The sequence below is a fragment of the Eumetopias jubatus genome, unplaced genomic scaffold (genome assembly GCF_037043125.1).
Source record: "Eumetopias jubatus isolate StellerSeaLion01/CBP00866 unplaced genomic scaffold, mEumJub1_p1.0 scaffold_2, whole genome shotgun sequence".
In the NCBI taxonomy this organism is placed as follows: domain Eukaryota; kingdom Metazoa; phylum Chordata; class Mammalia; order Carnivora; family Otariidae; genus Eumetopias; species Eumetopias jubatus.
In genome coordinates, this window is record NW_028274808.1 from 59796590 (window position 1) to 59813849 (window position 17260).

The 17260-nt window shown below is 38.7% G+C and overlaps 1 protein-coding gene across 3 annotated transcripts in view; it reads right to left on the reverse strand.

Annotated features, from left to right (window-relative positions):
• Window positions 1-595: 595 nt before the first annotated feature.
• PALLD (palladin, cytoskeletal associated protein) overlaps window positions 596-17260 on the reverse strand; it is a 388100-nt gene continuing 371435 nt past the window's right edge. For all 3 annotated transcript variants that reach the window (XM_088021011.1, XM_028104419.2, XM_028104420.1), the window contains 6 exons: window positions 12400-12494; window positions 10136-10268; window positions 7370-7577; window positions 4617-4782; window positions 3952-4085; window positions 596-2789 (listed from right to left, as the gene is read on the reverse strand). In XM_088021011.1, the coding sequence (XP_087877137.1) occupies window positions 2617-2789; window positions 3952-4085; window positions 4617-4782; window positions 7370-7577; window positions 10136-10268; window positions 12400-12494 (909 nt within the window). In that variant the 3' untranslated portion in view covers window positions 596-2616. The remainder of the gene's footprint in view (window positions 2790-3951; window positions 4086-4616; window positions 4783-7369; window positions 7578-10135; window positions 10269-12399; window positions 12495-17260) is intronic.

The following is a 17260-nucleotide window of genomic DNA, read 5'->3' on the forward strand; positions in this document are numbered from 1 at the left end:
TGAGATGGCTCCCAGGATTCCCACCTCCTGGTGTCTACACACCTCTCAGTTATCCAATCATCAAACACAAATTTAGGTGTTGCTTTGGAGGGATTTTAATTAGATTAAAAAAATCAGGTGATTTTAAGAAAGAGGGGTATTCACTTGGTCTTGACCTAATCAGGTGATACCTTAGAAGGGCCTGGGCTTCTGACAAGATCAAGGCATGAGAGGGATCCATGCTGAGGAAGATTCTTTTTGTTGGTTTTGAAGATGAAGGGGAGGACATGGCAAGGACTGCAGGTGGCCCGTAGGAGTTGAGAGTGGCCCCTAGCTGACAGATTACATTGAGGCCTCCATCCTACAACTGCAAGGAAATAAATATTGTCACAACTACTTGAACTTGGAAGTGCTCCAGATGAGAATGTAGCCCAGTGGATGTGCGTGCTAATGTCAGTTAGCCTTATAAAACTTTGAGCGCAGAACCCAGCCCTTCCGACGCGTAGAACTATGAGCTAATAAATGTTATTTTAAGCTTCTAAGTTTGTACTAATTTGTGACAGCAGCAATAAAAAACTAAAACAATGGAATATTTTGCTTCACGAAATTGCAACTATTATTTGTTAAATATTTATTGATGTTAAATCCACATTACACCAGCACAACAATCCAAAAAGTAGTATGATAGTACTTTTTTTATAAATACAACATAAAAGGTGGCAAGTAATGCTACTTAATCCCAAACCCAGCAAATTAGCAGTCACATTCAGAAAAATTTGGCAAGTAAGATATGACGTTAAGTCATAATTCTACGATATAGATAGGTCCATGAAAGACTTTGTATTGTATCTTAAATTCCATATTAGCAACGCATATAAGTGCGGTCAAAGAAACTTGCACCACTCTGCAAAGAACATCTGCCACCCAGTGATCAAGCCTATTAATCATTTAAAACTTGGTTGGTGTTCTTAGAAAGTAGAAAGCTGTACATGTGAAGCAGTAATATGAAATATATGGGGTGGTACACAGATATAAAATTATTTTAAAAAATACTAAGTATTGAATTAACTGAGCTAAGACAGGTCAACATTTTTATTATAAATAATGAAAGATATATGTGTTTTGTATAAGGAATACAGTGTTTTCTTTTCATAGCAAAGTACCATTAAAACCTCATGTTTTATAATATAATATCTGGCCAAATTGTTTTTTTTCCCCTTTTTAAAGTTTATTGGTTCCGACTTAAAACCATCAAGTCTGGTCAGAATCGTGTCAATCTAGCTGTCGTAGGATCATATGCATTCAAAAATCAGTCTTTGCAGAGACGTCTTTACAAACTACCCAGAACCCAGCACCTTCTTAAGGCAAGGTTGCATGGCAGCATGGAAGTGAACTCATATTTTCCATTCACCATATCATGGTGCCATTGGAAAAAAATTAATCATGGCACAAACCTGTTTTTGTTTCAACCAAGTCTCCATTTCCCTCCAGTAGACTAGCTCCTACAGGCAGTTTCTCATTGATGCCAATCTTGCAGTCTCAGTCCATTTTCCACTTACTCGACACAGCTAACCTCTTCAGCGACTACACAGACTTCAGACACACTGAAACTTCCACAGCACATGTGCTCCAATCTCCAGCTGACCCTAGATCCCCTGACTTTTGAATGGCAGTGTATTTTCACCTACACTTTAGGTTACTTTTGAGGAAAACCAAAGAAAAGCCTGGCCTTCACCACGTCTCCTGCCCCTTCTACTTTACTTTTATCTAAATGAGTACAAGTGTGCTGGTAGCATTTTCCTTCATTCTTCCTACTCCTTCCAGACCCCTCTTTCCTCTGAATACCATACGCCTTGGTCATTTGGGGGATTTGGATGTCTTTTGTGGAATGGGCTGTAATACGGTTCTGCTTTATTCGGAATACTTTATATTATTTATATTTAAATTAGCCTTTTAATATGGTTTGTAAGTAAGCTTCCTACCAAGGTAGCATGAAAAGAAAATACTACACATATAGAAAAAGGTGGTTAAGAACTAAGGTATTAACCTTGTTAGAAAACTCTCGATACTAATAAAATTTAAGGCAAGTAATTCCTTCCTTGTGATTTAATATAAAACAATTTTGCAAAAACAAGGCATTTACTTGGATTTGTCATTCCCTCTTCCTTTTCATCCCTATATATTGCACTTGGTTCACTGTAGCTGTCTGAACACACTGCCCACTTAGAATCGTTTTAGTATTATTTGTGGTATATTTGCCTCCTGTTAAGCATTCCACACTGTCATGTCGTGTAGCACCTACAGCTAGTGTTTAAGGCACTTTGGAGAATACAAATTCTGGTTACCTTTGAACAGTTGATCTCCATTAGCATTTTGGCATTTCAGAAAGCTTTGATCACAGAAATTCCACAAGTTCTAAGTTGGATGATGAATGTAAATTTTCTGTGCAATGTGTACATTTCTATGAGCATCACCTATTTAAACTCTAAGTTTGGTATATCAAGTAAGAAAAATATTATTTTGGTGTTTATTTCTTATAGTCAAAGGTATGTTTTGCCCATTACATAATGTGAAAAAGGAGTATGTTGGTCAAGGCAATGGCTGTTTCAGTGTTTGAGCGTTAACAAGAATGTTGGATTACAGGTCCTCACTTTCTACCAAGCCGGTATTCAGTGTCAGGTGAGATGGGCTGGCTTCAGGTTGGAACGCTGCTTTAATGTCTAGTCCCTGGTCCGAAAGTGCTGCGTAGCGACTGGCTGAGGGCCGTACTTTTTTTGGCTTGGTGCTCTGTGGCTGCTGATGCCACTGGGCTACAATAAAAAAGGAGAAAAATAAAAATAAGATTAAAAAAAACCCAAGATGTCACTGGAAAGCAGTTAAATGTTTCAAGTAAATAGAGAATGTCTTTTGATATATACCAGGCACATGTTCTTTGGCATGGTAGAAATCCTAAAATGTAAGCACAGTTTTACATTTTCCTTATGTGTTGCAGATTTACTGTCTATCCAGGGTAGTGGGACTATAACAGCTAGGTAGTAAAGAAGTGTAGTTTCTTTTAAAGTGAATACTGCAGCACAGGAAATCCTGCAAAACAGTCTTCTCAGCTTCCGAATTCTCACCTCTCCCTCTCTTTAAAAAACATCTTCAAAGCACAAAATATACACATGTCATAATTATAGTAGTTAGGTATTTGGGATGGATGTTTCAGCACTAATCAATTGAAAAGAAGTGGGCAGTTGGGAAGGCTGAGGTCTCTCAATACTTGAAGAACCTTACAAAATTATTTCCTATTCAACAAGAGGTGAAATTTGAAATCGGTTCTTAATTTTTTTCTAGTAGTTTTCTTTATGTCAATAGATCACATAATGCTACTGTCCTAGTCTGAGAATTCAACAGAAACAAGTTTCTTTAAATTTAAGATGCATGTACACAAATATACATACACAAACACACAAACCTATTGCTGAGCTGCTTAAGGGATATTAAAGAGAAAAGCACTAAGCCACAGAAAGGATGCATTCCAGGATCAATGGTACACACATTTAGAGTGCATTAAGACACTGTGATAGGATTATAATATAGGAAGAAATGTTAAAAGGCAGTCATTTGCAGGACACAGTAACAAGAAAATGTGAAAAACGTGGTTATGCCTTCGCCTACTGTTAACTCCAAGGGATGCTTGAGTAAGGAAGCCACAACTGACTAGCCAACATAAGAGAAATCAACATGCATATTTTGCTAATAATGCAAAGTTCCTGAGTGATACTTGGGTATTTGTTCTCCTGCTGTAGTTCACTATTAATGTTGAGAAACTATAAACAGAAAGAGAAAGAGCAATATGAAATTTGGGGCAAATAAAACACTGCAGTTGTTTATAAGCTTATATAAAAATAATGTGATTTGCTGTCCAGATGTCTACTTTTTCATGATTTAATGAATAACTGCAATGAGATCAGATGAAGTCGCACTCACTGTAAACATCCAGCCTGGCAGTACAGGACACAATCCCAGCTTCATTCTTGGCTGACACTGTATACCACCCAGCATCTTCTTTTGTGGCCCCCTGAATGAGCAGGCAGATGTAGCCATGATTATCCTGGTGCATGCTGGAGAAACGGATAAAGTCATTAGGGTTCTAAATTTTTAAAAAGTGGCTTTGGACATGAAGTATCATTTTTAATTAGATCATCAGAAACAGAATTGTGCAAGTAGCAGATAATAGGGTCATACTTATTCTGGAAAGGCTGCTAGCCCCATTAAAGTTAATGGGAGAGAAGAGCAGACATCAAGAGGTTGAATAAACGTGCGCACTTAATTTTTAGTGGAGGATCAGCCTTTACAAAACCCACTGAATAGTTTCTGTATCGCCACTGAAGCAAATCAATTCATCTTTTCTTCTAGATATAAACACTTAAAAAAAAATCACCATGAAATTAAGTTAAAATGTGCTTCATCACATACCATTAGAGCTTCCTTCCAGAGGCTTAATTATACATGAGGGTAAAGAGTGATTTTTGTCCTCAACATCATCAATAGCTTGACTCTTACGCAAATTTATGTGCTATATAAAGTGCATCTTTTTATGTATCCTTAGGACTTATTGAACAGATGTGGACTAAGTCATTGTGTGTTCTCACCTCACTCGGTCAGTGCTGTGAGTGAGTGATTCATTTTCTTTCTTCCAAAATATCTGAGGCGGTGGCACTCCTGAAACACGGCATTCCAGTCGCACTGGGTACCCATCAGCAACTCCTGTGTTTTGCAGCTTCTCGATAAACACGGGAGGTTTGTGTGCTTCCTTAGCTAAGGAAATAGGAAATGAATTATCGATCAGTGATATACAAAGATAGCCCTATAAAGAATTCTGAAGCTTTTAGAAACATTGTTTAAATGGATCTTTTATTTTATGATACCATTTTTCACTTCAGGTGGTAAGATGCTAGTCCTCTCTCCCAAGGAAAGGTTCCTATGCTTCATTCCACTCATTTATTTCGTCAATTAATTCAAGTCTGACAGGCCCACACAGTCCACTGGCCATCTGCTCCACAGAATGCCTGTCTGACAGGCTGCGTGACACTCCTAAGTCATTGCTAGCATCTGGGATGGCTTCATTACTAATTATGTCACCAAGCACTGACAGCCTTTACCAACCACTGCCACCTAGTGACTCTGAGGAGAACAAGTATTTCTAGGAATTTGATCCACTCAGATGCCCTCCTTGCTGTCCGAAATGTTTGCTATGGAGATTCTGAAGATTTGTAAGTCTTGGCTTAAGTGAGACATACCATAGGATTTAAAGGAGGAAAAGAGTGGGGGGACATCTTTATCTAAATTTGGCAGCTTTAAATTACTTATAAACTAGGAATGTACATCCTATAAATTACGAATTCCAATTTGTATTCTTTGAAGGAAGCTATAAGAAGATGACTTTTTATTACCCTGAAGAAAGGAAGCCATGAAAGAGACAACTTTATTACTTAGTCTGAAAAAATCAGAACTATTTTGTTAATAACTCTCTGAATATTACTATCTGATGGGAAATTGTTTTCATAGATCTGTGGTGGAAACAATTTCAGAGGAAGAATAAAGTTTAATTATTTTCTTCTAAGCTACCAATAATGCACTTGAGGATACATGTCTCTATCCACCACCCTCTCCTTGGAGTGACAGGTATATCAAAGCAAAACAGGTAAGAAGATAAAAACTGTACCCGAAAATTTCAAATACCTAAGACTCTCTAAGACTTTGAATGATGTTGAGGGTTATACTTTTATTGTATTTCACATGGTTTCCTGACCCAGGCTATTTTGGAGGAAGTGGGAACAGACCTCAATTAATATTCTTTCTGGATCCCAGTTTTGAGAAGAGCATAAAAGGTATAAGATGAACCTTAATGTCAAAGCAATCTCCAGTAGAATCACACCCACCATTTGGGAGCACTGCTATGCAGGGTACTGGTGGTGATGTAGAGCTTCATACGATTTAATCCTTATAAAATGACAGTCCTTACAAAGACTCGGTGACGCCTTACAGCCCCTATTTTACATATGAGGGAAGTGAGCTGCAGAGATGTTCTATATTTGCCAAAGGACGTAGCTGATCCATGACAGCTGGGCTCGGAACTGAGAGCTGATGCCAAAGATGTGAGGCTTCTACTTACAGTGCCCTCTGCCCACCTTTCCCATGCAAGTGCTGACTGAGCACAGACCAAGATGCCTGTGTCTCTTAGACCTTCACGTCTCAGTCCTGAAAGGGCAGACAGGATCCAAGGGAACATGCAACAGCAGAATGCTGAACAGTTTTAGCTGGAGGAGGGATGTTTAGAGGGTTGGATGAAATTGATCCTAGTTGTGTAGGAATATCAAAGACCTGATGTAAATTTGAAAGCATGGTTAACACACAGCATGACAACCTGGGTATTTCTAACATTTTTGTGTGAAAAATGTCCTGGTACTTTTATTAGAATCATTATCCAGGGCTTTAGCCAGGACCTCCTGGACTTTATTCTCATGGCTACTCTATCTCTTGAAAGAGCTCAGCGGCTCACAGTGTGTGGAAGAGCACTAGGAGTCAAGAGACTATCTGAGTCTGGCCTCTGGCCCTCAGTTCACTAAATAGGGCCCTGGGAAAGTCACTTACTCTAACTTCCACACCTGTAAAATGAAGAAAATTTGCTCCAATTATCTTTGAGGGTGTTTGTGAGGACCAGCTGAGATAATGTAAATGAAACACTTTGCAAACAGGGGTATGAGAAATAAACATTCTTTTTAAAAAGAGAATAGATAACAGACTCTTACTTATGCTCAGCTCCTAAGGATATTATAAACCTTCCTTATCTAAGGGTAAGACTTTATAAATATTATGTAATTTTACAAAATTTACCTAAAAGTGTAATTCATAAAAAAGCAAATCTGAATTTGACCATGACATTGGAGGTAGATGATAATGTTTCAGATTTTTGAATTTTGACACCAACTGCACGTTACTTTAAAAAGTAGGTAGAACTTTTGAGCATGAGCATTCTTAAATGCATGAGCAAATTCTTATATATCAAGTTTGGTTTTGGAATCTATGATACTATTGCTCTTTCTCTCTGTAACATTGGAGGCCAACACACACATGAGGAATAGAACGACCCAGAACAGCTGCTAAACTCCTCTCTTGGCCAGGCTAATGGGAGACAGGAAACATAATAATGATAGCTACACTGAAAAAAATGAATGTTTCTGATTTGCTAATAAGCCTTATGTCCTAATTGGCTATTTTGATGATACAATCTATTTTTTCAGCAGTTTGATTTATTTTCCATATTGGTTAATAATGCAGGATTAATTTACATTTTTGAATCTGATAATTCATTCTGAGAGAAAAATTTCACAGACTTGCTTACCAGCAACCACAAGCTCCAGGCTGAAAGAGTTTTGTCCTGCTCGGTTGGTGGCTATACACGTGTAGATGCCGGCGTCTCGTGAGGTGACTGGCTCTATGATCAGCGAGTGCACCCCGTTCTCACGCACGAGCATCTTGTGAGCACTGTCGGGGCGTATAGGTTTTCCATCTAGTTGCCAGCTTAGATCTGGGGTTGGTAACCCACTGACCTAAACCAGAAAGGAGCATATAAATTTCTCTAATACTGAAACAAAACGAAATCAGTAACAGCTAGGAAACCACCATGAATTCCTCCTTCGGTAGTACAAGAGATGGCTTTTGGTGTCAGCTCATGTTGCTCTTTTGCTTCAACCTTTCAATGGCTTCCTAAGCAAGCATGGCCTCACTTCTAAACATCTCTTGTAGAGCAACCTAGAGAAAAGTAAAGTGGGGATTTTAAAAAATTTCTCTTCTTGTCTTACCTCACCAGGGTTCTAAGACTGGGCTGATGTCAGCACAGGGCTCTGAGCTCTTTGGAAAGGTATCCAATCGCAATAACAATAGCGCATACTCAGCTGGTATGTATACACTATAAAGCTTGTTTTCAAAGGGTTGCCGTAGCTCTGGAGACATCAGTTACTGCATCCATCAGCACATGGAGCTATTATTACTATCTTATAATTCTTGAAACGAAGTAACAAGACCAATAGGAAATTACCCAGAAGCCATCTCTACAAATTAGCATCACAATGGAAACATAAAATCCTGAGACCACAACAGTTGTGTTGACCAGAGATCAGATAAAGCACATTTAATTGCTAATAGCACATTGTGCTGTGAAGGGTAGGGATGGTTGCCATCTGTCAGCTCTTTATCGTTTTACCCTTGATTGTGAAAGGGAAGAAAAGCACCATTAAGGATAGCTTTTTTCTTACCACCATCCCAAATTTACTAGTGGGAAATTGCACACAAAAAGATGTCTGTCGGTTGGACTGTAAAGTAATTCTTTGGAAAACCTCACTCTGCCAAATTCCATTCTTGCTGTGTGATATTCATTTATATTACCTACAAGATGCCTCTCTCCATACATGTAACAAAGGTCTAGAGAATTTAAGGGAGAAAAAATAAACTTAAATTACTGGTTAAAAGGATGAAGACACTTTGGAAACAAAGACAGCAGTAGTTGGCTTGGCTATTGGGATGGTCTGCCTCTCTGTCCTCCCCTCTGTGTACTGGCTTCCCCCCAGCCCCACATTCACTGCTCTCCCTACCTGGAGACCCCTAGAGGTGGTATGGAGGAAGAGGGAATGCACACCTCTGGTCGGGCTCCAGGCCTTACCCAGGTTTGGAAGTAAAGTGGCACTCCTTGTTGCCATCTTGCTCGGTTAAACCCTGAACAAGGCCATGGTGTGTGTAGTAGGAGCATCCCTCAGCCCACCTAATTCACAGTGCATCTGTGCCATGGACAGAGTTAATCACATTAAGGCAAAGGGAAAATGCCCAGTTCTTCTACCCCTATTTGAATCCCAGCCCTTCCGGTTGTGTAAAGAAAGCAAGCCCAATTTCAGGAATCTAAGGTCATTGTAAGCAGGTCATAACTTGAACAGAAGCATGCTCTCAGCTGATGATATGGAAATGGGAGGAGGCAGATGAGATTTGTTACTAGTGGAGGTGGATTATTTTCCCTTTGCACTTAGTACCAAGTCAAGGGTAGTCAGCATCTAGGATACCTAAAGGGTTTAAAAGGCAGGGGAGTGCTTTTTGGGGGGAAAATCTGTCTGTTGCTTTAGTGATAGGCTTATTTTCATGATTTTTTTATCTTCTTAAAGCTTAAATGTGTTCCCTTCTTGTGTTCCCTCTCTTGCTGTGTCTTTCTCTGTCAGGGGGAGTGGGAGAGCGAGAAGCTGGCTCCCCGCTGAGCTAGGAGCCTGACGGGGGGCTCGATCCCAGGACCCTGGGATCATGACCCGAGCCGAAGGCAGCTGCTTAACCAACTGAGCCACCCAGGCGCCCCAAGAGTACTTTTTTTTAATACATTTCTATAAACCCAGATTTAATCCTCCAAGTCTTGTGTGTTCTGCAGTCCCAGAGAGAAACAGCAGAGGGAGCCCAAATTTAAAAAACCTTATCCATATTTAAGAACTAAAATTTATGATCAATAAATAATGGGGCAAAAAACCAAAACAATCCAAAAAAATTTCACAGCAGTGGTTATTAAACATTTCTGGCCTCGAGTTCCTTCTAGAAATTGATGAAAGCTGTATCATACACATAATTTTGTATGCAATTTCAGAACTCACACCTAGTGAAACCTGCCTACCACCCAGAGGCCCTGGGTTAGGCAGCCCTGCTGTGAAATGGCCAAGAGAAGGACGTCACTCTAACTGCTCTTAGAAGGGGGGGGGGGATAAAAGAGTAGATATATGGCTACAAAATTTATATGAAAAAAGAATGAAGATAAATGAATTATTAGGACATGACAGATTTAACACATTTATCACTTCAACAAAATGCGAAACTTAAAGGGGAAAAAAACCTCCCAGTGGCTGTGTACAGTACGGTATGTGGTGTTCTAAATAAAGAACACATTTAATAAAAATTTAAAAGGAAAAGAATGACAGAACAGTATATAAACATCCAATATATGTCACTCCTTTTTTTTTCTTGTAGGCTGGAAACATTTTAAAGACGTACACCTTACATAATTTCCCTAAAAGGAACTCAAGAGAAACGGCAGTAAGGGGGGGGAAGGGAGGCAAGAGACGTGAAGGCAGTAAGAAACTCTTACTTTACAATCCATTCGGCAAAGTTTTCCTTCTTGAACGGTTAGATCTCCAGGAGCCTGCAAGAAGTGAGGTCTGAAGAACCGCTCTTGAATTGGTTCATTTTCATCTCCACTGTCCCTTGATCTAGAACGAGGCCTTAGGACAAGGCAGACAATAAACAGATAGAAAGATGGAAGGAAAGGCAAGGACAAAGGCGTAGGGGGAGGGAGGAAGACAGAAGTTATTTTCAGGCTCTTGATTTTTTTTAATAATACATGGAGTAATAATATAATTTCTTTCCCTGATTACGACTCCTAAAGTTTACACATAAAGTCAGAAAAGTTAGCAAAATCTTGTTTCATTTGAAAGTTTATTATGAATTTCATAGTCTGCTAATTTCAGAACTTAAATAATTCTGCTATCCTACTCCTTAAAGCTAAGAGAAATGGGAAAAAATGAAGTACTCTATATTAACCTGTTTTTTCCTAAATAAATATTTTTGAAAGCTGTATGAGAAGTAGCAGCAGCTGTTCCTCATTTATCACGAAATCTTTTCCAACAGAAAGTATAACTTTCCACTGTGATTTGAAATTTATAGGAAATTAAAATTTATTATTTTGTAAAAATTTCGTAACTTTCTATTTTTTTTTAAAATATTTTATTTATTTGAGAAAGAATGAGACAGAGCATGAGAGGGAAGAGGGTCAGAGGGTCAGAGGGAGAAGCAGACTCACTGCTGAGCAGGGAGCCCGATGCGGGACTCGATCCCAGGACTCCAGGATCATGACCTGAGCCGAAGGCAGTCGCTTAACCAACTGAGCCACCCAGGCGCCCAAAAAATTTCGTAACTTTCTAATCAAAATTCCTTTTCATATAAACCAGGAAAACAAATTATATTTTTTAGCTTTAAATTAAAATTGTGTAAATCTCCCAGATTTTGTGCATCTCTCTTGCTTTTGAGTATGTTGCTAGAGGCACCTTTCAGAGCAACATCAATTTAAAGTAATTGCAGGGAAGATGTAGGGAAGGAATGAGATCTTGAACATAAATTCTGTCACTAATCACTAGAAGAGAAGTTTAAAAACATTTAACTAGAAAAAGAGTAGAGCAAATGAAAGATCACTATAACAGGCTAATAACTGCCAGCTTTTTTATATAGTCTACTGTTCAAGTACAGATCTAATTTCTGAGCAGAATGCTTTTCTAGGAGACACTGACACATGGAAAAGCTTGAATGTATTGGAGACACAAGGAAAGCAGAAGAAAATAATGCAAGAGACTGGATCTGCTACTCAATACGTTGTTTACAGCCGTACACACAGGCCTAGGTTCTTGTGAACAAACAAGTTAGAGTATTAAACCCCCATGTGTTTAGGTATCAGAACTGTCTTCCAAAGTGTTGCGCAGAGGGCTCTGTGCATCCAGTCACATGAGGTGTAGACAGAGCACTTGTTTGGTGCTTCCTCAGTGTTCCTGGCTGACCTTCTGTGAGCCTAACTTAGCATACATTCTCTTCACCGCCAGTGTTTACATCTGTGGCCTGCAGTTTACAGTCAGGGCTGTTGGAGCAGGCTCTGTAAAATATCTAAATAGGAACCCAAGATGACAGGCTAGGTGACTTACCATATTTTCTTAAGTGCAAATAAGTTACTAGGAAGTGATATCCTTTCCTTGTCCCTGCCTACTATTATCCCGTCAACATCCTTGCATAAGCTCAAGACGACTAGTGACTAGGAAGAGAAAGCACACTCCATTGTTAGCAAGTACTTGCTGTGAGCGTTTCAAGTAGGGCACATCTTACCTACAAAATTGTCATCTAAACTGTTTTGAACTAAGTGACTAAAAAGTGAACATTAGCAAACTAGCTGATTTTAAGAAACGTAGTGGCAGTAATTTGTCATGGCTAGTCTAGACAGCTGCTGGTTGGAGAAGTTTGGTTTTGAATCTTTCTGTACCATTTACTAGTATTTTCATGTTAAGGTACCTGCCATTTAAAGGTGCTGAGTCTTGATTTCTTCAGATACAAACTGGGCCCTATTTAACAAATTAGTGATAGCATATCTAACTGGGCTTAGCGACCTTAGTGACTGTTCCTTTCCCTTTTCTGAATTGCAACGGGGCAGAATAATCAAGGAGCCAGGCAATGTATGCACCTTGAGACCGTATTCGCGTTCTTCTGTCTTCTATGTTCACCGTTTTGTGGTCACACCATGATTCTAATAGTGTTGAATTTATAGTAATAACTGAAAATAGTAGCAACACCTACAGGAAGGAACATGTGAAATACCTTCTGACATGAGGATGGCTTGAGGGAGAGCGGGGACTGCGACCTCTTTGGTTGACAGCCTGTACCATTAGGCGTCCAGTACAACTGATGCGGCCCTGGCAGAGACATCAGGAAAAGACGTGATTTGCCATGCAAAACAGCTAACCATTAAGCACCATGTTTATTGTCCTGTTCTCCATAAGACATTATGTCTTAACAGACCAATATGCCGTAGTAGTATTGACACCAATCCCTCTCAGAAACGTACTTTCCCTGAGTTAAACTCCTCGCTAAACTCTGTATTAATTAAGGAACTGGGTGACTAGGTCTTTCTTTGAACTACTCAAAAAGCGTTACTGTTTTATCTAGAATGGTATTTAAAATGACAGTCCTGACTGAATTAATTATAATCTGCTATGGTTGAATTATAGGACATAGCAGAAGGACATTAACTGTCTTGCGAGAATTCCATTTTCATGGTCAAATATCTATTGGTTGTAGCTAATTCTGAAATCAAACTAGATGATTTTAGTTTTCTGACGGATCTTTTTAGTAATACATATATATTAAATGTTAGTAGTATTCCTTCTAAAAACCATATATTAAAAGGGATACCAGCATGATGAAATGAGCATTATATAAGAGGTACGCATGGGGATGACAAGGAGAGTAAGTGACCATAGGTTACCATGTTCTCATGAAATGAGCATAGTTGTGATTTAAAAACTAGAAGCAGTGAGATACCTAAAATATGTGGGTTGTATGATATGGGCCTATTTAATGAAAAGCTTTATTTTAATCTCTCAAGTTTTATCTCTTAAATTTATCTCTCAAATTGAAAAATTAATATAAATGCTGTCCTAGGACAGACAAAAGTAATACTTAGAGGACCCAGATGACATGAATAAATCACCATTGTTACTTTGGCTTTTTGTTTTAGCCCCTTCTTTTAATTTTTCCCCTATTACTTCTAGAGTAGCAAAATAGATGGCTTTCTCCTCTTATACCCCAGCAGAATGAAAGCAGTTGTACTTCTAAATTCTGACGATGGCGAGGGAACAGCAAGAGAGGAAAAATGAGAAACAGATTACGAATGATTAGACTTAGGGATTTCTAGCTCACAGTGGATGAGCCGCCCTCAGATGCACTTTATAGTCCAAGTTTACCACTGACCCTCATTTTGCCAAGCTGCCAGTATAGACAGGTAACAGAAGCGCAGGTGTTCTGTATGTCTGGAGGAACTGCTTCGTTCCACCTGAGAGTGAACTCAGGGAGTTCACTAACTAAGGGAGCACGGTGGTGGGGGGGACACAGAGAAAGCCCCATAGCAGGATTCGGTGAAGGGCAGGAATCCAGTCAGCAGGACCATCCAGGTCTCCCCCCAGACGGGACTTCCTTGGGGCCCTGACCACTCCGAAGAGGCAAAGACACATAGTGGTGTGATACAGACAGAATTAGGAACTATCAAATAGAAAGAGGAGGTCGTAAAGAAACAAAACTGAAGGAGTCTTATCCCATTAGGTATGTAACCTCCTCCAGCATTCACAGTATTTTCTATTGAGATCATATTTAAACACTGCCTTTCTTGAAAATTTCCAAGGAGACATGAAGTGTATAACATTATGAGGGGGATTATTTCTAACTCAGATTTGTTCTATCTGAAGTTCAGGCCACATGATGGAAATTCTCTCATGCTAAGCTCTCAGCAAACACTTGGAAGTCCCCCTAAGCTTGCCTGAAATATGAAAATGAATTTCATCTAACCCCTCCAAATCTATGCCTGCTACAAAAAATCTAGACATGACTTGCTTAAGAGATCCCCGTTAAAATTACCCAATTGATGCATCATCGCAGCTGCTTTAACAAGTGAACATGTAAGATCCACGATTCTTTTGGGGACTAAAGACAGGGGAATTTTATGTTTTGTTTTACACAGATAGCTTCAAAATTGTAGTGATATGGGATATGGCTTCCTTACTATTTGCTGCGCTACTTAAGCAAATCATTTTAATCTGGATAGATTAAAATATTTATATAATTTGGAAAGACTCTTCCTTGTGGTTTAAAACCCAGAGGAACCACAAGGGAAGTTAACATCAACTAATCATCTATGTGGTTAGAAAAAGATGTAAGTTAAATTTAGCCTTTAACCTTGAATTTGGGGAAGGAGATAAAAAAATTTTCTCTAACTAGGATTTGAGTTTTGACTTTCCTAAGACTTTGGGCAAATAACCAAATTTGTTCAAGCCTTTGTTTCTTCTTCTGTAAAAGCCAGGGCACGATATATGTCTCACACAGACGTTGTAAAGATTAAATGATACAACCTAAGATGATCTTTATCTTCCAAATATCAAATAGATCTTGATATCATAAATTATCACTATCAGTCATTACGGGTATTGTTTTACTAGACATTATGTATGCACAGACATGCATCAAGATGATTTTTATGGGTCCCAACACCTTGGTTGACTCCAATAAATTTCTCCCAAGTGGTTATACTTTGCCTGATACGCTCTTTCCTCCTTTTTTTGATTCCATCAAATGCCTCTTTTAACGATAGTGTCCCCTGTCCCTCAGTGCTTTGTTTTTATTTTTTAATTATGTTATGTTAATCACCATATATTACATCTTTAGTTTTTGATGTAGTGTTCCATGATTCAATGTTTGCGTATAACACCCAGTGCTCCATGCAGAACGTGCCCTCTTTAATACCCATCACCAGGCTAACCCATCCCCCCACCCCCTCCCCTCTAGAACCCTCAGTTTGTTTCTCAGAGTCCATAGTCTCTCATGGTTCGTCTTCCCCTCCGATTTCCCCCTCTTCATTTTTCCCTTCCTGCTATCTTCTTCTTTTTTTTAAACATATAATGTATTGTTTGTTTCAGAGGTACAAGTCTGTGATTCAACAGTCTTACACAATTCACAGTGCTCACCATAGCACATACCCTCCCCAATGTCTATCACCCAGCCACCCCATGCCTCATGGTTGAAAGACCTAAATGTGAGACAGGAGCCCATCAAAATCCTCAAGGAGAACACAGGCAGCAACCTCCTCGACCTCAGCCACAGCAACTTCTTCCCTCAGTGCTCTTAACGCTGAAATGAGCCCTAGTTACCTTTGTATGACCCTCCCTAGCTCTGGAGTCAGTCTAGGTTTGTAAACCAGGCCTGTCCCTTATAAATGAGTGATGTTAGGCAGGTAACTTAACCTCCTAAGTGAGTTTCCTTATCTATAAAATAGAACCATATAGTTAATCAATCTTGCATGGGTTCTTATGAAGATTAAATGAGTTAATAGGTGTAAAGCACTTAGTCTTGTGTTTTGCACATAGTAAAAACTCAAAATGTTAAATTATTATAGCACTGAATATGGATATAATTATAATAATGACCAGATGGATATGAAGCATCCCTTAGAATTGTTTTAAAAACAATTTTTTTTCATATGCAGTGGGGTTTTCTTTCCTTCCTTCCTCCCTCCCTCCCTCTCTCTCTTTTTGTATTAGGATATAATTTACTCCAAAGGAAAAATGTATGCTATTGCTTGAAAGGTGCCAGGCACACTGGTATATTCAACGTGTTCACTTATGTAACGGCTGCATTTGAGGTGTAAGATAAAAGATGTCCTACTCAACTCTAACCATTTGACTCTGCTTAGTTTAGATAAACCCTGACTCCTCCTCCCTCTCCAAAAAATAGGGTCAGCAGGCTGGCCTACTACTCTCTAAAGATTACACATTTCTACAATGTTTTCAAGATTTTTACTGCTGCTTAGAAACATATACACAAATACTGCTGCAGAATCTTTACCCAAATTTAAGAAAAAGGAATTTGTCACCTTTTTAACTCCTACACCATGTTTCACTTCTGAACATCAAAGGGAAAGGCATGATCTTCAGGAGGCAGAATTATTAGTTTGATAATACAGTGATATTGTCTAAATATATATTACTAACCAATAAATGACCAGGAGCATTTAGAAAGCAACCAAACTAACAAGTTGTATAATTTTGACATTTGTATTTGGGGAAAAAAATCCCAGAACTCAGTGAAACACTTTTGAAAAGATATACGCAATTGAAAGTTCAGATGGAACTGAAGTTCAGTTTGGACGTCTTATTTATGAAGGTCATACAAAATTTTAATCATACTAATATGCCAGTTAACCCTAGTAATCGTTGTGACTTCTAGGCTCTGATGCACATTAGTGCTGTTTGTTGCCTTTGCTTTTAACTTGCTCATTTCTATCTTCTTTATTATTAACACATGAAGGAATAATGGAAGTGAATGTTTAAATGAGCCAGGAAACCTTCTAATGCTAAAACAAAACACAAGCAAACCCACTTCTTAAATTTAATTCAGCTGTGTGTTACTTCTCTATTCCAAATCCACAGAGTTTAAAGCTATAGAACAAGTAATAAGTTTGAATTCTTAATGCGATTATGTATTAAACATTCAGCTTGTAAAGATTATTTATGCCTCATGCAAGGCCAATTATTTATATAATATGGAAATAACATTTATATTTCCTAGCTTATGAAATTTAACTGTGGCACACAGGTCTTTATAAAAGCTTGCCACTTGTATACATAATGCAATTTGAGGAAACATCAAGTTGCAAAACACCCCTTCCAAACTCCAAGTGCAGCACAGAGTAACTTAGCAACACAACAAAACAAAGTAAAACATTCATGTTTAGATTTAGTTGTGTCTTAAGATAGGATTAGAGTCTAAAACTGCATTTGTGATCCTCATTTTGGCATCATGTTTGGTGTAGCACTGCATAATCACTCATTATTTCGCTCAACTATGTGATTGCTTTGGTCTCTCATGAATTGCCCTAGCAGCACACAGAGTGTGATACACAGTGTCCAGTATA